Source organism: Protomyctophum parallelum (genome assembly GCF_964188405.1).
Source record: "Protomyctophum parallelum genome assembly, chromosome: 19".
Lineage (NCBI taxonomy): Eukaryota > Metazoa > Chordata > Actinopteri > Myctophiformes > Myctophidae > Protomyctophum > Protomyctophum parallelum.
Window position 1 is genome coordinate 1,467,263 of NC_139717.1, and position 18,091 is coordinate 1,485,353.

The 18,091-nt window shown below is 45.3% G+C and overlaps 1 protein-coding gene across 1 annotated transcript in view; it reads left to right on the top strand.

Annotated features, from left to right (window-relative positions):
• LOC310877073 (WD repeat-containing protein 26-like) overlaps nucleotides 1-16,977 on the top strand; it is a 57,519-nt gene extending 40,542 nt beyond the window's left edge. The window contains exons 9-14 of the mRNA XM_083790754.1: nucleotides 3,221-3,340; nucleotides 8,146-8,291; nucleotides 10,238-10,316; nucleotides 11,083-11,212; nucleotides 13,784-13,981; nucleotides 16,351-16,977. Coding sequence (XP_083646880.1) covers nucleotides 3,221-3,340; nucleotides 8,146-8,291; nucleotides 10,238-10,316; nucleotides 11,083-11,212; nucleotides 13,784-13,981; nucleotides 16,351-16,376 — 699 coding nt within the window. The 3' untranslated portion in view covers nucleotides 16,377-16,977. The remainder of the gene's footprint in view (nucleotides 1-3,220; nucleotides 3,341-8,145; nucleotides 8,292-10,237; nucleotides 10,317-11,082; nucleotides 11,213-13,783; nucleotides 13,982-16,350) is intronic.
• The last annotated feature ends 1,114 nt before the right edge of the window (nucleotides 16,978-18,091 follow it).

The following is an 18,091-nucleotide window of genomic DNA, read 5'->3' on the forward strand; positions in this document are numbered from 1 at the left end:
TTTCCCCTGACTTTCTGTTGGTAAGGTTTTAACTCTTTCACGTCAGTGCACGGCTGATTCAAGCCATGCATTTATGGGTAATAAAGGTACCTTTGTAGCCTACATATTAATAATGTAATAATGTAAACATACAGCATTTTTTAAATTTAGCAATTAAAAGCATGGGTCTAAAACTACAAGTAACTTCATGGAATAAATTATAGCCTACTTGCAGTGTTGGCTGCAATTACATGTAGGCCTATTTATTTAAAAACTCAATTAGCCTACTAGTTACTTTTTAGATTGTATCATTACAAAACATACACTGAACAACGTCCGTCCTATATTTCTATATTGCAATATTGATACTTTCTCATCTCTTATTTATTTTTATTCTAAGAGTTCTAGATGACCTTATTCTTCTTTTACTAAGTGTCCACTCAAGCCATTCTAGTGGTTAGTGGTTAGTGTATGGGGGAGTGGTTAGTGGATGGGGGGGAGTGTTTATGCAAGTATCTAGGGGTGGAGACAAGTATATATTGTCTTTTTTTTAAATACATTTTTATCCCACGATTTTGTAACCCAGTTTTCTTTTCACCCAGTGCCAATTATCTAATGTAATCCTGGGCGCTACACTTCCTCTGCCAACCTGGGGGGGGCAGCGGACTGACCTCATGCCTCCTTCTATGCATGAGGAGTCCAAGCTGCTCCTTTACACCTCACAGGGGGGAGTTTCCCTGGTTGGACGTAGCGTGTGGAAGGAACACGTTATTCCGACCAGTTCCTTTCCCCTCCATCAGGCGCCCCGGCTGGCCAGAGGGAGGTAGTTTTAGAGACCAGGATTACGGCATGTTTTTGTGAGGGTACCTACCCTAGGGGACACGGGGAGAACATGTGAGGGTACCTACCCTAGGGGACACGGGGAGAACATGTGAGGGTACCTACCCTAGGGGACACGTGGAGAACATGTGAGGGTATACCTACCCTAGGGGACACGGGGAGAACATGTGAGGGTACCTACCCTAGGGGACACGGGGAGAACATGTGAGGGTACCTACCCTAGGGGACACGGGGAGAACATGTGAGGGTACCTACCCTAGGGGACACGGGGAGAACATGTGAGGGTACCTACCCTAGGGGACATGGGGAGAACATGCAAACTCCACACAGAAGTATCTATTGTCACACCCATTCCTGGGGCTCAAATTCTTTGAAAACTTTGAAGGGGGAATTCTCTAATTTGGCATTTCTGGTTCAACAAGTTTCAAATGGTCATGGTCATTTTCCCCCCAATTTCAATGAGCAATACATCATATGAAAGGTTACAGTGTGCAGTTTCATAATATGTAAAGAACTGAAAAATGACCATGTCCCCCTGTCTGTCTAGCATCAAATGCTGGAAGAGTGAAAACTTTCTCAAGCTAAATGAGGATAAGACAGAAGTTCTCATAATCGGTTCTAGTGAGCAGAAAGAACCAATAATAAGCAGACTTGGCAACCTGACTGTAGAAAGTAACAGTACAGTAAAGAACCTGGGGGTCATTATTGATTCTGAATTGAATTTTAATTCACACATTAATCATGTTACCAAGATTGCCTTTTTTCACCTTAGAAATATTGCACGAATCAGAGCCTATTTGTCCTTGGACGATGCAAAAACGCTAATCCACGCCTTTGTTTTCTCTCGGCTTGATTACTGCAATGCACTTTTTTCAGGACTGCCTAAGAAAACAACTGACAGATTACAACTTGTCCAAAATGCAGCAGCCAGAGTTTTAACTAGAACTAAGATGAGAGAACATATTACTCCAGTTTTGGCTTCACTGCACTGGCTTCCGGTTGTTTTTAGGATTGATTTTAAAATTATTTTACTTGTGTATAAAGCTCTCAATGGTCTCGCACCTTCCTACCTACATGACTGCCTGCCTAAATATGTCCCAAACCTTCCTACCTACATGACTGCCTGTCTAAATATGTCCCAAACCTTCCTACCTACATGACTGCCTGCCTAAACATGTCCCAAACCGCCCCCTAAGGTCTTCCACTGCTGGCCTGCTCGCTTTGCCTAAAAAAATGCCAACTAAAAAATACAGGGAAGCAGCTTTTTAAAAGTTTTATTATTATTATTATTATTACAGTAGTGAATCCTGTGGTTGTTTTATTGCGTCCCTTAACTATAAACTGCGTTTTGTGATGCAAAATGCATCCTATTTTAATCTCTGGACTTCACTTTGTCTTTTTAGTCTCCAAAGGCAGTGTTTTTGTTGCGCTCGGGTTCTGCACTCTGCAAAATAGCAGATCTACAAGCTCACAACACACATCAAGGCCGGGCCAAATCAGTTTTCTGAAGAAAAATAAAACGGTTTCTCAGTCAGTGGTTCTCAAACTGTAAACGTCAAGGACACCAGAATGTGAACATATCCAGGTTTTTCTCTCCTAACGGCACCAACATCCATCATACAGCAGAACCTTCTCAGGTTGTGTGTCTGAGAGGCAGAATCTCATCAAATGGTGGCATCCGTGGCACAAATAAATAATGGACCTTATAATAATAATAATAATAATAATAATAAAACTTTATTTGTATAGCACCTTTCATGACATGAAATGCAGCTCAAAGTGCTTTACAGAACAATGGAGAATAAAAGAAAAGCAAGGCAACGACATTAAAAAAAACAAGCAGTAATGCAGTACAGTGAGGACATGAATAACAAAAAATAAAAGATAAATTAAAAGCAATGTTGTAGAAGTGGGTCTTGAGCTGTGCTTTAAAAATGTCTACAGAGGCTGCCTGACGAAGGTACAGTGTTATTAAACTACAGAGGCTGCCTGACGAAGGTACAGTGGGAGCTTGTTCCATGCCGACGGCCCCTAGAAGCAAAAAGCTGCTTCCTTGACATGAAAAGGGTTGAAAACCACTGATGGAGCCTTTTAGAGCTGTGGATTTCATATGGGGGAGGGAGGGGGAGGGGAGGAGGAAGGGAGGGAGGGGGGGGGAGGGAGGGAAGGGAGGGGGGAAGGGCACAAACGTGCATGGCCGATAAAAGCAGTCTACAGAGGGTGTACTCAATGACCTCTCGTTGTCTGACCCCTCCCCCCTCTCTCTCTCTCTCTCTCTCTCCCTCTCCCTCTCCCTCTCCCTCTCCCTCTCTCTCTCTCTCTCTCTCTCTCTCTCTCTCTCTCTCTCTCTCTCTCTCTCTCTCTCTCTCTCTCTCTCTCTCTCTCTCCCCCTCCCCCCCAGACGGGCGAGCTGCGGACGAAGATGTCCCAGTCCCACGAGGACAGCCTGACCAGCGTGGCCTGGAACCCAGACGGCAAGCGCTTTGTCACCGGGGGACAGAGGGGACAGTTCTACCAGTGTGTAAGTGTCTTTGTGGGGGCAGAGGGGACAGTTCTACCAGTGTGTAAGTGCCTTTATGAGGACAGTTCTACCAGAGTGTAAGTGTCTTTGTGGGGACAGTTCTACCAGTGTGTAAGTGTCTTTGTGGGGGCAGAGGGGACAGTTCTACCAGAGTGTAAGTGCCTTTATGAGGACAGTTCTACCAGAGTGTAAGTGTCTTTGTGGGGACAGTTCTACCAGTGTGTAAGTGTCTTTGTGGGGGCAGAGGGGACAGTTCTACCAGAGTGTAAGTGCCTTTATGAGGACAGTTCTACCAGAGTGTAAGTGTCTTTATGAGGACAGTTCTATCAGTGTGTAAGTGTCTTTATGAGGACAGTTCTACCAGTGTGTAAGTGTCTTTGTGGGGACAGAGAGAGGACAGTTCTACCAGTGTGTAAGTGTATTTGTGGGGACAGAGAGGACAACCCTTTGGTGTCGTTTGGGCTTAAAAGTCTATAGATTTAATCCATGGAGGCAGTGTCCTATAGGCCAGGTGTAGCTAATCAGTGCTGAGGTGTAAAGCTGGGTTTAGTGTGTGTGTGTGTGTGTGTGTGTGTGTCTTAAGGCTGTACCCTAGACCTTTTTTTAGGACTCGAACTCCGGCAGGAATTTCCGAGCGAACATCCGGACCATTTGTTTCTAATTAATTTAAAAAATAACCATTGAGATAAGAGCGCACAGCGCGTCTCCCCCGCTCTTTATCAATCTCTCTCGTCTCTCCCAACACACTCAGCTCACTCACTCACTCACTCACTCTCTCTCACACACACACCACGAAAACAGCTGATCTGCGAGCTGACAGCATAGTTTGCTCGTTAGCCAGTGTTGTTTTTGGCAGCAAATTTCTATTTTAGTTTTAGTCCTATAGTCTCTTGAATAGTTTTCACTTAGTTTTAGTCACATTTTATTCACCTGGAAAGTTCTAGTGTTTAGTCTAGTTTTAGTCGACTAAATGTCATACGATTTTAGTCGACTAAATCTACAGTTGATTTAGTCGACTAAAATGTGTTTTGACAGGCCTTGATGTCGTTGTAATGACATATTTTACACTTTGGTTGCGCTGCGACGCGTTGTGAGATTGTAGATCTGCTATTTTCAGCATGAAACTGGATCTCTTGTCCACTAGTCCCTTCCTTTATCAGTCTAGTTTTTATTTGTTGAAATTGCCAGTATATTTAGTCTTAGTTTTAGTCATCATAGATTCGTTTTTATTTAATTTTAGTCAGTGAAAAAAGGTAGTCGACGAACATTTTTCGTCTTAATTTTTAGTCGACGAAAACAACACTGTCGTTAGCTGTCCCTCGTTAATTTGTTCCACCTGTGTATGAATGCAGCTTCAGAAGAAGCGGGCACAGGGCAGAACGCAGAACCTCCCGTTACCTCCGTGAGCGTTTTGCCTAACAATGATCAGAGTTCACTCCTTTTAGGCTAGAGAGCATATGGTAATATACTATGGCTGCTACTGCTAGTAAGAACAGTTCCCCCTATCAGCGATCGTGTGTGTGTGTGTGTGTGTGTGTGTGTGTGTGTGTGTGTGTGTGTGTGTGTGTGTGTGTGTGTGTGTGTGTGTGTGTGTGTGTGTGTGTGTGTGTGTGTGTGTGTGTGTGTGTGTGTGTGTGTGTGTGTGTGTGTGTGAGAGAGACGCGTCAGTCTCCAATCACCAAATGAATGTGCACAGCAGAACAAAGAGATATTTCTTTAAAAAAATCATAACTTCTGACAGGAATGCACTAGAAACTTACTTTATTTTTTACATGTTCATATCGCATTCTCGCCGAGATATATTTACAAGTTAATAAAAAAGGAAATTTTATTTTATTTTTTTAATAAAGATAATATTTTTTTAATAAAAATAATATTAAATAAACGAATGGTTTAATTAAGCCCATTAATTAAAGATTCGAGTGCCACAACCCTAACGAGCGAACATTCGAACCTTGAATGTTTAGGGACAGCCGTGTGTGTGTGTGTGTGTGTGTGTGTGTTACTGGGGGAGGGGAGATGGTAGGAATGTGACGGAGTGCACACCACCGCACACACACACACACACACACACACACACAGAGCGATGAAGAATAGATCCCACAGACTCCTCCCCCTATTGATGTGTCTCTGCCATGAACCCACTGAACCCATAAGGACATTTTGTTTACCGTGTGTGTGTGTGTGTGTGTGTGTGTGTGTGCGTGCGCGTGCGTGTGCGTGCGTGTGTGTGTTATTGACCATGATGGGAGGGGAGCCAAGGTTTGGTCTCGTGTACCAACATGTAAACAAGCGTTTAGAAACGTTTTTTCATGTTATTTATGTTTTTAAGCCATTTGCCAAACATGCTGTCGTTGTGCTAACCGAGCCAACAGACTTACCGGGTAGTTCTCCCCCACCCCCGGTTAATTCATGTAATCATCTAGAAGCAGGGGTCCTTGAGGGGGTTCCAGGTGGTCCCCCCCGATGTTGGTAACCAGATGGACCCTTAAAAACCCATTTAGGCCTGACGTCGAAATGTATTAAAAATGTCTTCTAAATCCTGACAGTTTTATGTCAGGATTTGCGCCACATTTTCAACAACAAAAAATAGCAGACCTACAAGCTCGTAGCGCGCCACTCGGTGGCGCGCTATGAGCTTGTAGATCTGCTATTTTTCAATAGCTAAATTATAACATAATGTTTAAAAAACCAAAAGGAAACCAACCCATAAGGGCTCTCAAAGGTTCAGTTATTGTTAAACATCTGCATTACTTGATTTACAAATAAGTCGACACAATTTAGATAATGTAGAATAATTGTTATATTGATCAACGTTTGCCTCTCGTTATCTTCTCCTGTGAAACCACATCAATAATATCCACAGCATGGGATCATTGTAGGACAAAAGTCACTCTGGATTAAGAGCGTCTGCTAAATGCCTACATTGTAAAAAAAAAACATATCCTTTAGTTTAGGTTCTAGAGGCTAAATGTCGTCATGTGGTGGTCCGTGGCTCAAACCATGAATAAATAATGGACCTTAACATGAAAATGAGGGGGTGCAGTGGGAGGGGGAGGGTGTGCAGTGGGAGGGGGAGGGGGTGCAGTGTGAGGGGGAGGGGGTGCAGTGTGAGGGGGAGGGGGTGCAGTGTGAGGGGGAGGGTGTGCAGTGGGAGGGGGTTCGGGTGCAGTGGGAGGGGTTTCGGGTGCAGTGGGAGGGGGTTCGGGTGCAGTGGGAGGGGTTTCGGGTGCAGTGGGAGGGGGTTCGGGTGCAGTGGGAGGGGGTTCGGGTGCAGTGGGAGGGGGTTCGGGTGCAGTGGGAGGGGGTTCGGGTGCAGTGGGAGGGGGTTCGGGTGCAGTGGGAGGGGGTTCGGGTGCAGTGGGAGGGGGTTCGGGTGCAGTGGGAGGGGGTTCGGGTGCAGTGGGAGGGGGTTCGGGTGCAGTGGGAGGGGGTTCGGGTGCAGTGGGAGGGGGTTCGGGTGCAGTGGGAGGGGTTTCGGGTGCAGTGGGAGGGGGTTCGGGTGCAGTGGGAGGGGGTTCGGGTGCAGTGGACCACACTAATCTGTTGTCACGTCTCACGTGTCATCTATGGTCACATCTCCCCGATCCTTGCCTCCCTACACTGGCTTCCTGTGCGCTACAGGATCCAGTTTAAGATTTTAACGTTTGCTTTTAATGGACTTTAGTTTTTTTCAACCAAGGTTCATGTCTTAGGTTGTTATTAGAGAAACTAAAAGGTGAGTGTTAATTTCTTTCATTTGCTGCTTTCTTTTGTTTTAGGGATTTTAGCTCTTTTTGACAGGGGGGGGGCGGGGGCATTCAAGCATGGGGCTAAATATGTATTTTTTTTACCAAATTTGATGGTGATTTATTATTTACTATAGTCCTAATAAACCCCAGGAAATTACATCTGGCCACAGAAGATCACAGGATCTACTGAATGTGAAGGTAGCCTACTGGGGGAAGGCTTATACTGTGTGTATAGGCTCAATATGTCAGTTTGTCACATTCAGTAGATCCTGTGATCTTTTCTGGCCAGATGTAATTTCTTGGGGTTTATTAGGACTAGTAAAATAATAAAGTAAATAATAAAATAATAAATCGCCATAATATTTTGTAAAAAATTACATATTTAGCCCCATGCTCGAATGCCCCCGCCCCCCTGTCAAAAACTGCTAAAATCCCCAAAACGAAAGAAAGCAGCAAATGAAAGAAAATGAACACTCACCTTTTAGTTTCTCTAATAACAACCTAAAACATGAACCTTGGTTGAAAAAAACTAAAGTTGTCCTTTAAGTCTATAAACGGGTTGGCACCGGTCTATATATCGGAACTTGTAACTCCCAAAGTATCGACATTAAGGGCCCTGAGGTCGACTGACCAGTCACTTCTCAAGATCCCTAAATCCAAGCTGAAATCCCGCCCGGGGGGGAATAGGTCATTTCCCGTTGTAGCGTCTACACTGTGGAATGAAGTTCCACCTCATGGCAGAGCTTCTCAGTCCTTGTATGTGTTTAAATCACGTCTGAAAACTCACTTGTACTCCTTGGCATTTGAACATACTGATTAAAGAGTTGCTGCTTCCACTGCATTGTGTCCTTATGTTGCCCTGTCTATGTACTGTTGTTGTTGTTGTTGCTTTTTTAGTATTTCTCTGTGTACAGCACTTTGTTTCAACCTTATTGTATACAAATGTGCTGCGTAATTAATCAGGCCAGTGTGTGTGTGTCCAGTGGAAACCTCGTATGAATCTGATCTCAGGTCAGAATGGATTAAGAGCGTCTGCTAAATGCCTAAATTGTAAATTGTTGTCCTGTCTCTTAGGATCTGGACGGTAACCTCCTGGACTCGTGGGAGGGGGTGCGGGTCCAGTGTCTGTGGTGTCTGAACGACGGGCGGACGGTGCTGGCGTCGGACACGCACCAACGCATCCGCGGATACAACTTTGAGGACCTCACGGACCGGAACATGTGAGTAACTCTGGGGGAGTCCACAGGGTTCCAAATGGCAACCAGAAACTACCACTGAGCCACTGCACATCAGTATGCAGTGCTAGGGACTAGGGCATTAACGACTTGAGATTTCATAAACGTCTTGGAGTCGGTGTTACTTCCATGTTGCGTAGCGCTGTCCGATCTTTATCTTTACCGTTCATGTATATGCTCTGCCTCTGCGGGCAGCAGCAGCAGCTGTAGGATATTTTGTCACGATCGCGTTAATGAAACCAAACGAAACTCTGCACGGTACCGTCCGGTACAGGATTATTATTTCATGTCAAAATGAAAAGATGATGTCATCCAGGTAAAGTAGTGGTATTGGCACACAGCGCAGCACAGCGGCCCGAGAACACAATAAGACATATAACATTATTATTCTCCTCCCCCTCCTCCTCCTCCTCCTCCAACAACGCGATAACGTTCTCATGTTAGTTTGTTAATTATTTTCTGAGCCATGTAAATAAACAACAACCCGCACTGAGCGGAGACGGAGAGGTTCATGTGCGTAAAGCTTAACCAGAAACAGGACAGTCACTGAGCGGAGACGGAGAGGTTCATGTGTGTAAAGCTAAACCAGAGACGGAGAGGTTCATGTGTGTAAAGCTAAACCAGAGACGGAGAGGTTCATGTGTGTAAAGCTAAACCAGAGACGGAGAGGTTCATGTGTGTAAAGCTAAACCAGAGACGGAGAGGTTCATGTGTGTAAAGCTAAACCAGAGACGGAGAGGTTCATGTGTGTAAAGCTAAACCAGAGACGGAGAGGTTCATGTGTGTAAAGCTAAACCAGAGACGGAGAGGTTCATGTGTGTAAAGCTAAACCAGAGACGGAGAGGTTCATGTGTGTAAAGCTAAACCAGAGACGGAGAGGTTCATGTGTGTAAAGCTAAACCAGAGACGGAGAGGTTCATGTGTGTAAAGCTAAACCAGAGACGGAGAGGTTCATGTGTGTAAAGCTTAACCAGAGACGGAGAGGTTCATGTGTGTAAAGCTAAACCAGAGACGGAGAGGTTCATGTGTGTAAAGCTAAACCAGAGACGGAGAGGTTCATGTGCGTAAAGCTAAACCAGAGACGGAGAGGTTCATGTGTGTAAAGCTAAACCAGAGACGGAGAGGTTCATGTGTGTAAAGCTAAACCAGAGACGGAGAGGTTCATGTGTGTAAAGCTAAACCAGAGACGGAGAGGTTCATGTGTGTAAAGCTAAACCAGAGACGGAGAGGTTCATGTGTGTAAAGCTTAACCAGAGACGGAGAGGTTCATGTGTGTAAAGCTAAACCAGAGACGGAGAGGTTCATGTGCGTAAAGCTAAACCAGAGACGGAGAGGTTCATGTGTGTAAAGCTAAACCAGAAACAGGACAGTCATTGCGTCAGCACGGATGTAGCCTCGGAAACCCAGACGTTTCATTTCCATCACGGTGAGGGGAGGTGAGGAGGGGGATATCGTTTGGGGATAAAGTTTGCGCGCTTCTATCTGTTATACTTCTCTGACACAGAGCAGTTCAAACTTCAAACTTCACATTCAGCCAGTCAACAGTGGGACATCGCGCGCTGAGAGCCACATGTATGCTGCGGTTGGTTTTTAATTAAGGGCGCGTTCTGAATGCAACGCAAACTAATAGGCGGGATGCGCTCCGGTGCGTTATACGCAAAGGGAAAGAATGACTTCTGTCCGTGACAATAATCAATGCTACAGTTTGAAATCTGTACACACGCACACATAGAGCAAAACAAATGTTTTCTTTTTCTTTTTTCAACTTTCGACTTCTCCTAATCTGAATCGACTTGTGTTAATAAAATCGTTAAATCGATTTTTTTGTGAATGCCCTACTAGGGACCCCCTCAAGGACCTTCCCCCCCCCCCCCCCCCCCCCCTCAAACGGCCACAGTGACTGACCCATGTTGTCTTGTCTTGTGTTTCAGAGTTCAAGAGGACCACCCTATCATGTCTTTCACTGTTTCAAAGAACGGACGATTAGCTTTGTTAAATGTAGCAACTCAGGTGAGCCTTTTGATGTCTTCTCTGTGCTGTGTGCATGAATTCATGTGTGTGACAGTTTTCTGAAAAAGCTATGTTTCTATGTCGGTCGTTCTTCGATTTTTCAAAAATAGCAGATCTACAAGCTCATAGTGCACCACTCGGTGGCGCACTATGAGCTTGTAGATCTGCTATTTTTGAAGAATCCTGAAAACATAGGGTTTAACCCTGTGAGAACCAATGACACAGAAACATAGGGTTTTAACCCTGTGAGAACCACTGATATAGAAACATAGGGTTTAACCCTGTGAGAACCACTGATACAGAAACATAGGGGTTTAACCCTGTGAGAACCACTGACATAGAAACATAGGGTTTAACCCTGTGAGAACCACTGACACAGAAACATAGGGTTTTTCAGAAAACCGGTCAAAATGGGCTAAATGTACACATTGTGACTAATGCACACATGGCATCAACGCATGGTGTTGTGTGCAGGCACACTAAACACTCTGTCTTTTTTATCATTCATTGTTTTAAGAGCCTGCCCAGGGACTACAGATGAAATGTAGCTTCGGCTAACTCTGGCCCATTTACATTGATGTGAAAAACTGACATGTTGATTAATGAGCTTTGTGCCTGTCAAATAAATAAATAAAGTGTCGTCGTCGTCCCCCCCCCCCCCCCTGCCCTGACAGGGCGTCCATCTGTGGGACCTCCAGGACCGCGTTCTGGTGAGGAAGTACCAGGGCATGACCCAGGGCTTATAATGCTGTATTATGATCCACAGGGCGTCCATCTGTGGGACCTCCAGGACCGTGTTCTGGTGAGGAAGTACCAGGGCGTGACCCAGGGCTTCTACACCATCCACTCCTGCTTCGGAGGACACAACGAAGACTTCATCGCCAGCGGCAGTGAAGGTACTTTAAGAGTTATTAAATCAGCGTCTACATCAGTCAATATCGGGGCGCCCGCTGGCCTAGCGGTCCAGGCGCATCATGCTACATATAGCATCATGCTACATATAGCATCATGCTACATATAGCATCATGCTACATATAGCATCATGCTACATATAGCATCATGCTACATATAGCATCATGCTACATATAGCCTATAGACTTGGTCAACGATTCACCTTCCAACAGGACAACGACCCCAAGCACACAGCTAAGATAACGAAGGATTGGTTTTAGGACAACTCTGTGAAAGTCCTTGAGTGGCCCAGCCAGAGCACAGACTTGAACCCCATTGAGCATCTCTGGAAGGACCTGAAAATAGCTGTGTAGCGACGCTCCCCGTCTAACCTGACAGAGCTTGAGAGGATCTGCAGATAAAAAGGGGGAAAATACCCCAAATTCAAGTGTGCCAAGCTTGTAGGATCATTCCCAAAAAGGCTTAAGGCTGTAGCTGCCAAAGGTGCCTCAACTTAGTACTAAGTCAAGAGTGTGAATACTTATGTACATGTGGTTTTTTTTTCAGTTTCTTATTTTTTATAAATTAACTAAATATTTTAGAGAACCTTTTTCACTTCATCATTATGGGGTATTGTGTGTAGATTGATGAGGAAAAAAAACGAATTTAATCAATTTTGAAATGAGGCTGTAACAAAACAAAATGTGGTAAAATTGAATGGGTGTGAATACTTTCCGGATGCACTGTATATAAGAACGCTAGATGGCTCACCTGCACTCTGACCAATGGAGAGCCATCTTACCTATATACTTACTTATATGCTTTTATACGACGTTCATATAAAAAATAAAATGAAGCCGATTAGCGTCCTGAATCATAGCCACGTTGATAACGTTTGTAATAATAATAATAATAATAAAACTTTATTTGTATAGCACCTTTCATGACATGAAATGCAGCTCAAAGTGCTTTACAGAACAATGGAGAATAAAAGAAAAGCAACGCAACGACATTAAAAAAAAACAAGCAGTAATGCAATACAGTGAGGACATGAATAACACAAAATAAAAAAATAAAATATCAATTAAAGGCAATGTTGTAGAAGTGGGTCTTGAGCTGAGCTTTAAAAATGTCTACAGAGGCTGCCTGACGAAGGTACAGTGGGAGTTTGTTAAACTACAGAGGCTGCCTGACGAAGGTACAGAGGGAGCTTGTTCCATGCCGTCGGCCCGTAGAAGCAAAAAGCTGCTTCCCCGTGTTTTTTAGTTGCCATTTCTTTAGGCAAAGCGAGCAGGCCAGCAGTGGAAGACCTTAGGGGGCGGTTTGGGACATATTTAGGCAGGCAGTCATGTAGGTAGGAAGGTGCGAGACCATTGAGAGCTTTATAGACAAGTAAAATAATTTTAAAATCAATCCTAAAAACAACAGGAAGCCAGTGCAGTGATGCCAAAACTGGAGTAATATGTTCTCTCATCTTAGTTCTAGTTAAAACTCTGGCTGCTGCATTTTGGACAAGTTGTAATCTGTCAGTTGTTTTCTTAGGCAGTCCTGAAAAAAGTGCATTGCAGTAATCAAGCCGAGAAAAAACAAAGGCGTGGATTAGCGTTTTTGCATCGTCCAAGGACAAATAGGCTCTGATTTGTGCAATATTTCTAAGGTGAAAAAAGGCAATCGTGGTAACATGATTAATGTGTGAATTAAAATTCAATTCAGAATCAATAATGACCCCCAGGTTCTTTACTGTACTGTTACTTTCTACAGTCAGGTTGCCAAGTCTGCTTATTATTGATTCTTTCTGCTCGCTAGAACCGATTATGAGAACTTCTGTCTTATCCTCATTTAGCTTGAGAAAGTTCTCGCTCATCCAACATTTGATGCCAGACAGACAGGTCAACAGCGGGTCTAAATTAATGAGTTATGCAGATTAGTGTCCTGAATCATAGCCACGTTGACAACGTTTGTAATAAACCAACCCGTTTGTAAATACCCCCCCACAGACCACCAGCACGCCAGGGACCAGACTACTTCAAACCCAAACAATTAGTCAAAAATAGAACTACAAAACGCGTGTTAGAGATTAAACAACAAATAACAACCAGAACCAGCAACTGCATTTACTTAATCACATGTGACAAATGTGGTTTACAATATGTCAGAGAAACGGGTAAAACAATAGGTACAAGGCTGGGACAACACAGATTAACAATGGAAAAAAAGACAACCACAAGGTTTGTGCAACATTTCATGGCTCACGGCATTGAAGCTCTAAAATGTGCTGGACTTCAATACAATCCCAATTGGACAGTTTTAGGACAAAGACGTTTTAATGAAAAACAGTGGACTAAGAACCTCAACACGGATTTTCCTGGAGGCTTAAACATGGCCTAAAACCAGATCTTGAACACAACAAGACTTAAACTCAGGATTAAACTGGAGAAATCTAAAAATTATTGGATCAGACTTCCTTCAGATACATGGCGAATGCATTTATTCCTTGCATTGTGCCTACATGTTGCGACTTGCGGTCGCAACATGTGCACAGTGCACTGAAGTTTTTTAATTTCCCCCCCCCACAGACCACAAGGTGTACATCTGGCACCGGCGCAGCGAGCTGCCCATCGCCGAGCTGACCGGCCACACGCGCACCGTCAACTGTGTGTCGTGGAACCCCGCCATCCCCGGCCTCATGGCCTCGGCCTCTGACGACGGCACGGTGCGCGTCTGGGGCCCCGCCCCCTTCCTGCACGCCTCCACGGAGGCGGACCCCCTCAACGGTGAGTCAGAGGACCGTTCTACTAAATGTCTTTAAAGGACAACTTTAGTTTTTTTTCAACCAAGGTTCATGTTTTAGGTTATTAGAGAAACTAAAAGGTGAGTGTTCATTTTCTTTCATTTGCTGCTTTCTTTCGTTTTAGGGATTTTAGCAGTTTTTGACAGGGGGGCGGGGGCATTCGAGCATGGGGCTAAATATTTATTATTTTACAAAATATTATGGCGATTAATTTTTTTATTATTTACTATAGTCCTACTAAACCCCAAGAAATTACATCTGGCCACAAAAGATCACGGGTTCTATTGAATGTGACAAACTGACATATTCAGCCTATACACACAGTATAAGCCTTCCCCCAGTAGGCTACCTTCACATTCAGTAGATCCTGTGATCTTCTGTGGCCAGATGTAATTTCCTGGGGTTTATTAGGACTATAGTAAATAATAAATAAATAAATCACCATCAAATTTGGTAAAAAAATACATATTTAGCCCCATGCTCGAATGCCCCCGCCCCCCTGTCAAAAAGAGCTAAAATCCCTAAAACGAAAGAAAGCAGCAAATGAAAAAAGATTAACACTCACCTTTTAGTTTCTCTAATAACAACCTAAAACATGAACCTTGGTTGAAAAAAACTAAAGTTGTCATTTAACCCATTCTGACCTGAGATCAGATTCTATAAATGTCTTCTACATGCTGACAGTTTTCATTCTGACCTGAGATCAGATTCTATAAATGTCTTCTACATCCTGACAGTTTTCTGAAAAGACTATGTTTCTATGTCAGTGGTTCTTCGACTCTTCAAAAATAGCAGACCTACAAGCTCGTTTATTTGGTTCCCCATTAGCTACTACCTTAGTAGCAGCTACTTTTCCTGGGGTCCACACATAAAATACATTAAAATTACATCATATTAAATACATTTTACAAGACTGTAAGAGAAACAGTTTAAAAAAAATAGAATACAACTAAATATAAAACAAGTGATTAATACATATAAAAAAGCAAGTGACATGAGATATTTCTTTAACTCATTTTTTAAATCTGATGTACTTGTTGCCTGTCTGATTTGTGATGGAAGACTATGCAGCCCTTTCATTGCTCTATATATTACTGTGTGTTGCATTGCATTCGTTTTTTAGATGGGAAACTTAAAAAGACCTTGTGCTGAATGGCTGGTATTCAGCTCGTAGCCGTGCTATGAGCCTCTATTCAGCTCGTAGCCGTGCTATGAGCCTCTATTCAGCTCGTAGCCGTGCTATGAGCCTCTATTCAGCTCGTAGCCGTGCTATGAGCCTCTATTCAGCTCGTAGCCGTGCTATTTTTCAATAGCTAAAGTATAACACGATGCTTAACTACCTCTACACTCTAACATCAGGAGCTCTGTAGTGTCGTCAGCTAGGGGGCGCTGTCACGCTGCAGTGCGTCTGCATAGGGGGGTCAAATGAGTAATTAGGCGATGATTGTGACAGACAGGCCTAGTAGTTCTTCAACTGTTTTTTTTTTTTTTTTTTTTATCCCATTATCTAATGTGATCCTGGGCTCTACACACCCTCCACCAACCTAGTCCCCATATATGGGGGACAAGGGGAGAGCAACCTAGTCCCCATATATGGGGGACAAGGGGAGACCAACCTAGTCCCCATATATGGGGGACATGAAGAGACCAACCTAGTCCCCATATATGGGGGACAAGGGGAGAGCAACCTAGTCCCCATATATGGGGGACAAGGGGAGACCAACCTATTCCCCATACATGGGGGACATGAAGAGACCAACCTAGTCCCCATATATGGGGGACAAGGGGAGAGCAACCTAGTCCCCATATATGGGGGACAAGGGGAGACCAACCTAGTCCCCATATATGGGGGACAAGCGGAGACCAACCTAGTCCCCATATATGGGGGACAAGGGGAGACCAACCTAGTCCCCATATATGGGGGACAAGGGGAGACCAACCTAGTCCCCATATATGGGGGACAAGGGGAGACCAACCTAGTCCCCATATATGGGGGACAAGGGGAGACCAACCTAGTCCCCATATATGGGGGACATGGGGAGAGCAACGGACTTGAACTCATGCTTCCTTCATGCCTGAGTGTCCAAGTTGCTCCTTTACACCTGACAGGGGGGAGTTTCCCTGGTTGGACGTAGCGCGTGAAAGGAACACGTTATTCCAACCAGTTCCTTTCCCCTCCATCAGGCGCCCCGGCTGGCCAGGGGGAGGCAGTATAGAGACCAGTTCCTTTCCCCTCCATCAGGCTCCCCGGCTGGCCAGAGGGAGGCAGTATAGAGACCAGGATTACTGCATGTTTTTTGTCAACTGTTTTCTTTTGATAATTATGGTAATGACGACCTTTTGTCCCGACAGAGAGCTGTAGTAACATGGACAGTTGATGGTGATCGCGGGAGATGACCGCCTCTCCTCTCCTCTCCTCTCCTCTCTGACCACAACAAGCCACAACAACGTCCACAACAAACAAACCAACAAACAAACAAAGGAATTCAACAACCAACCCACAAGAAGACCTATAACAACAAATCATTTCTTTTTTTTATATATATATATATATATATATATATATATTAAGCCACCAAGACAAGAGAGAAAACCCGAAGTGTGTGTGCGTGTGTGCGCTTGTGTGTGCGTGCATGTGTGTGTGTGCGTGTGTGTGCGAGAGAGAGACAGAGTCTCATGACTGACTAGACAAAATCCGAAGAGAAACAACTAAACCGTGGTGACGATGAACACGATGAAACAAAATCCAGGTCCCTCAAAAGAAATCACACACAAAAAGGCAGGCCTTTCACCCAGAGAGAGACACTCTACGGCCGGCCTTAAGCAGGCCTTTCACCCAGAGAGACACTCTACAGCCGGCCTTAAGCAGGCCTTTCACCCAGAGAGACACTCTACGGCCGGCCTTAAGCAGGCCTTTCACCCAGAGAGAGAGACTCTACGGCCGGCCTTAAGCAGGCCTTTCACCCAGAGAGAGACACTCTACGGCCGGCCTTAAGCAGGCCTTTCACCCAGAGAGACACTCTACGGCCGGCCTTAAGCAGGCCTTTCACCAGAGAGAGACACTCTACGGCCGGCCTTAAGCAGGCCTTTCACCCAGAGAGAGACACTCTACGGCCGGCCTTAAGCAGGCCTTTCACCCAGAGAGAGACACTCTACGGCCGGCCTTAAGCAGGCCTTTCACCCAGAGAGACACTCTACGGCCGGCCTTAAGCAGGCCTTTCACCCAGAGAGAGACACTCTACGGCCGGCCTTAAGCAGGTCTTTCACCCAGAGAGACACTCTACGGCCGGCCTTAAGCAGGCCTTTCACCCAGAGAGACACTCTACGGCCGGCCTTAAGCAGGCCTTTCACCCAGAGAGAGACACTCTACGGCCGGCCTTAAGCAGGCCTTTCACCCAGAGAGACACTCTACGGCCGGCCTTAAGCAGGTCTTTCACCCAGAGAGAGACACTCTACGGCCGGCCTTAAGCAGGCCTTTCACCCAGAGAGAGAGACACTCTACGGCCGGCCTTAAGCAGGCCTTTCACCCAGAGAGAGACACTCTACGGCCGGCCTTAAGCAGGTCTTTCACCCAGAGAGACACTCTACGGCCGGCCTTAAGCAGGTCTTTCACCCAGAGAGAGACACTCTACGGCCGGCCTTAAGCAGGTCTTTCACCCAGAGAGAGACACTCTACGGCCGGCCTTAAGCAGGTCTTTCACCCAGAGAGAGACACTCTACAGCCGGCCTTAAGCAGGCCTTTCACCCAGAGAGAGACACTCTACGGCCGGCCTTAAGCAGGCCTTTCACCCAGAGAGAGACACTCTACGGCCGGCCTTAAGCAGGTCTTTCACCCAGAGAGAGACACTCTACGGCCGGCCTTAAGCAGGCCTTTCACCCAGAGAGAGACACTCTACAGCCGGCCTTAAGCAGGCCTTTCACCCAGAGAGACACTCTACGGCCGGCCTTAAGCAGGCCTTTCACCCAGAGAGAGACACTCTACGGCCGGCCTTAAGCAGGTCTTTCACCCAGAGAGAGACACTCTACGGCCGGCCTTAAGCAGGTCTTTCACCCAGAGAGACACTCTACGGCCGGCCTTAAGCAGGCCTTTCAC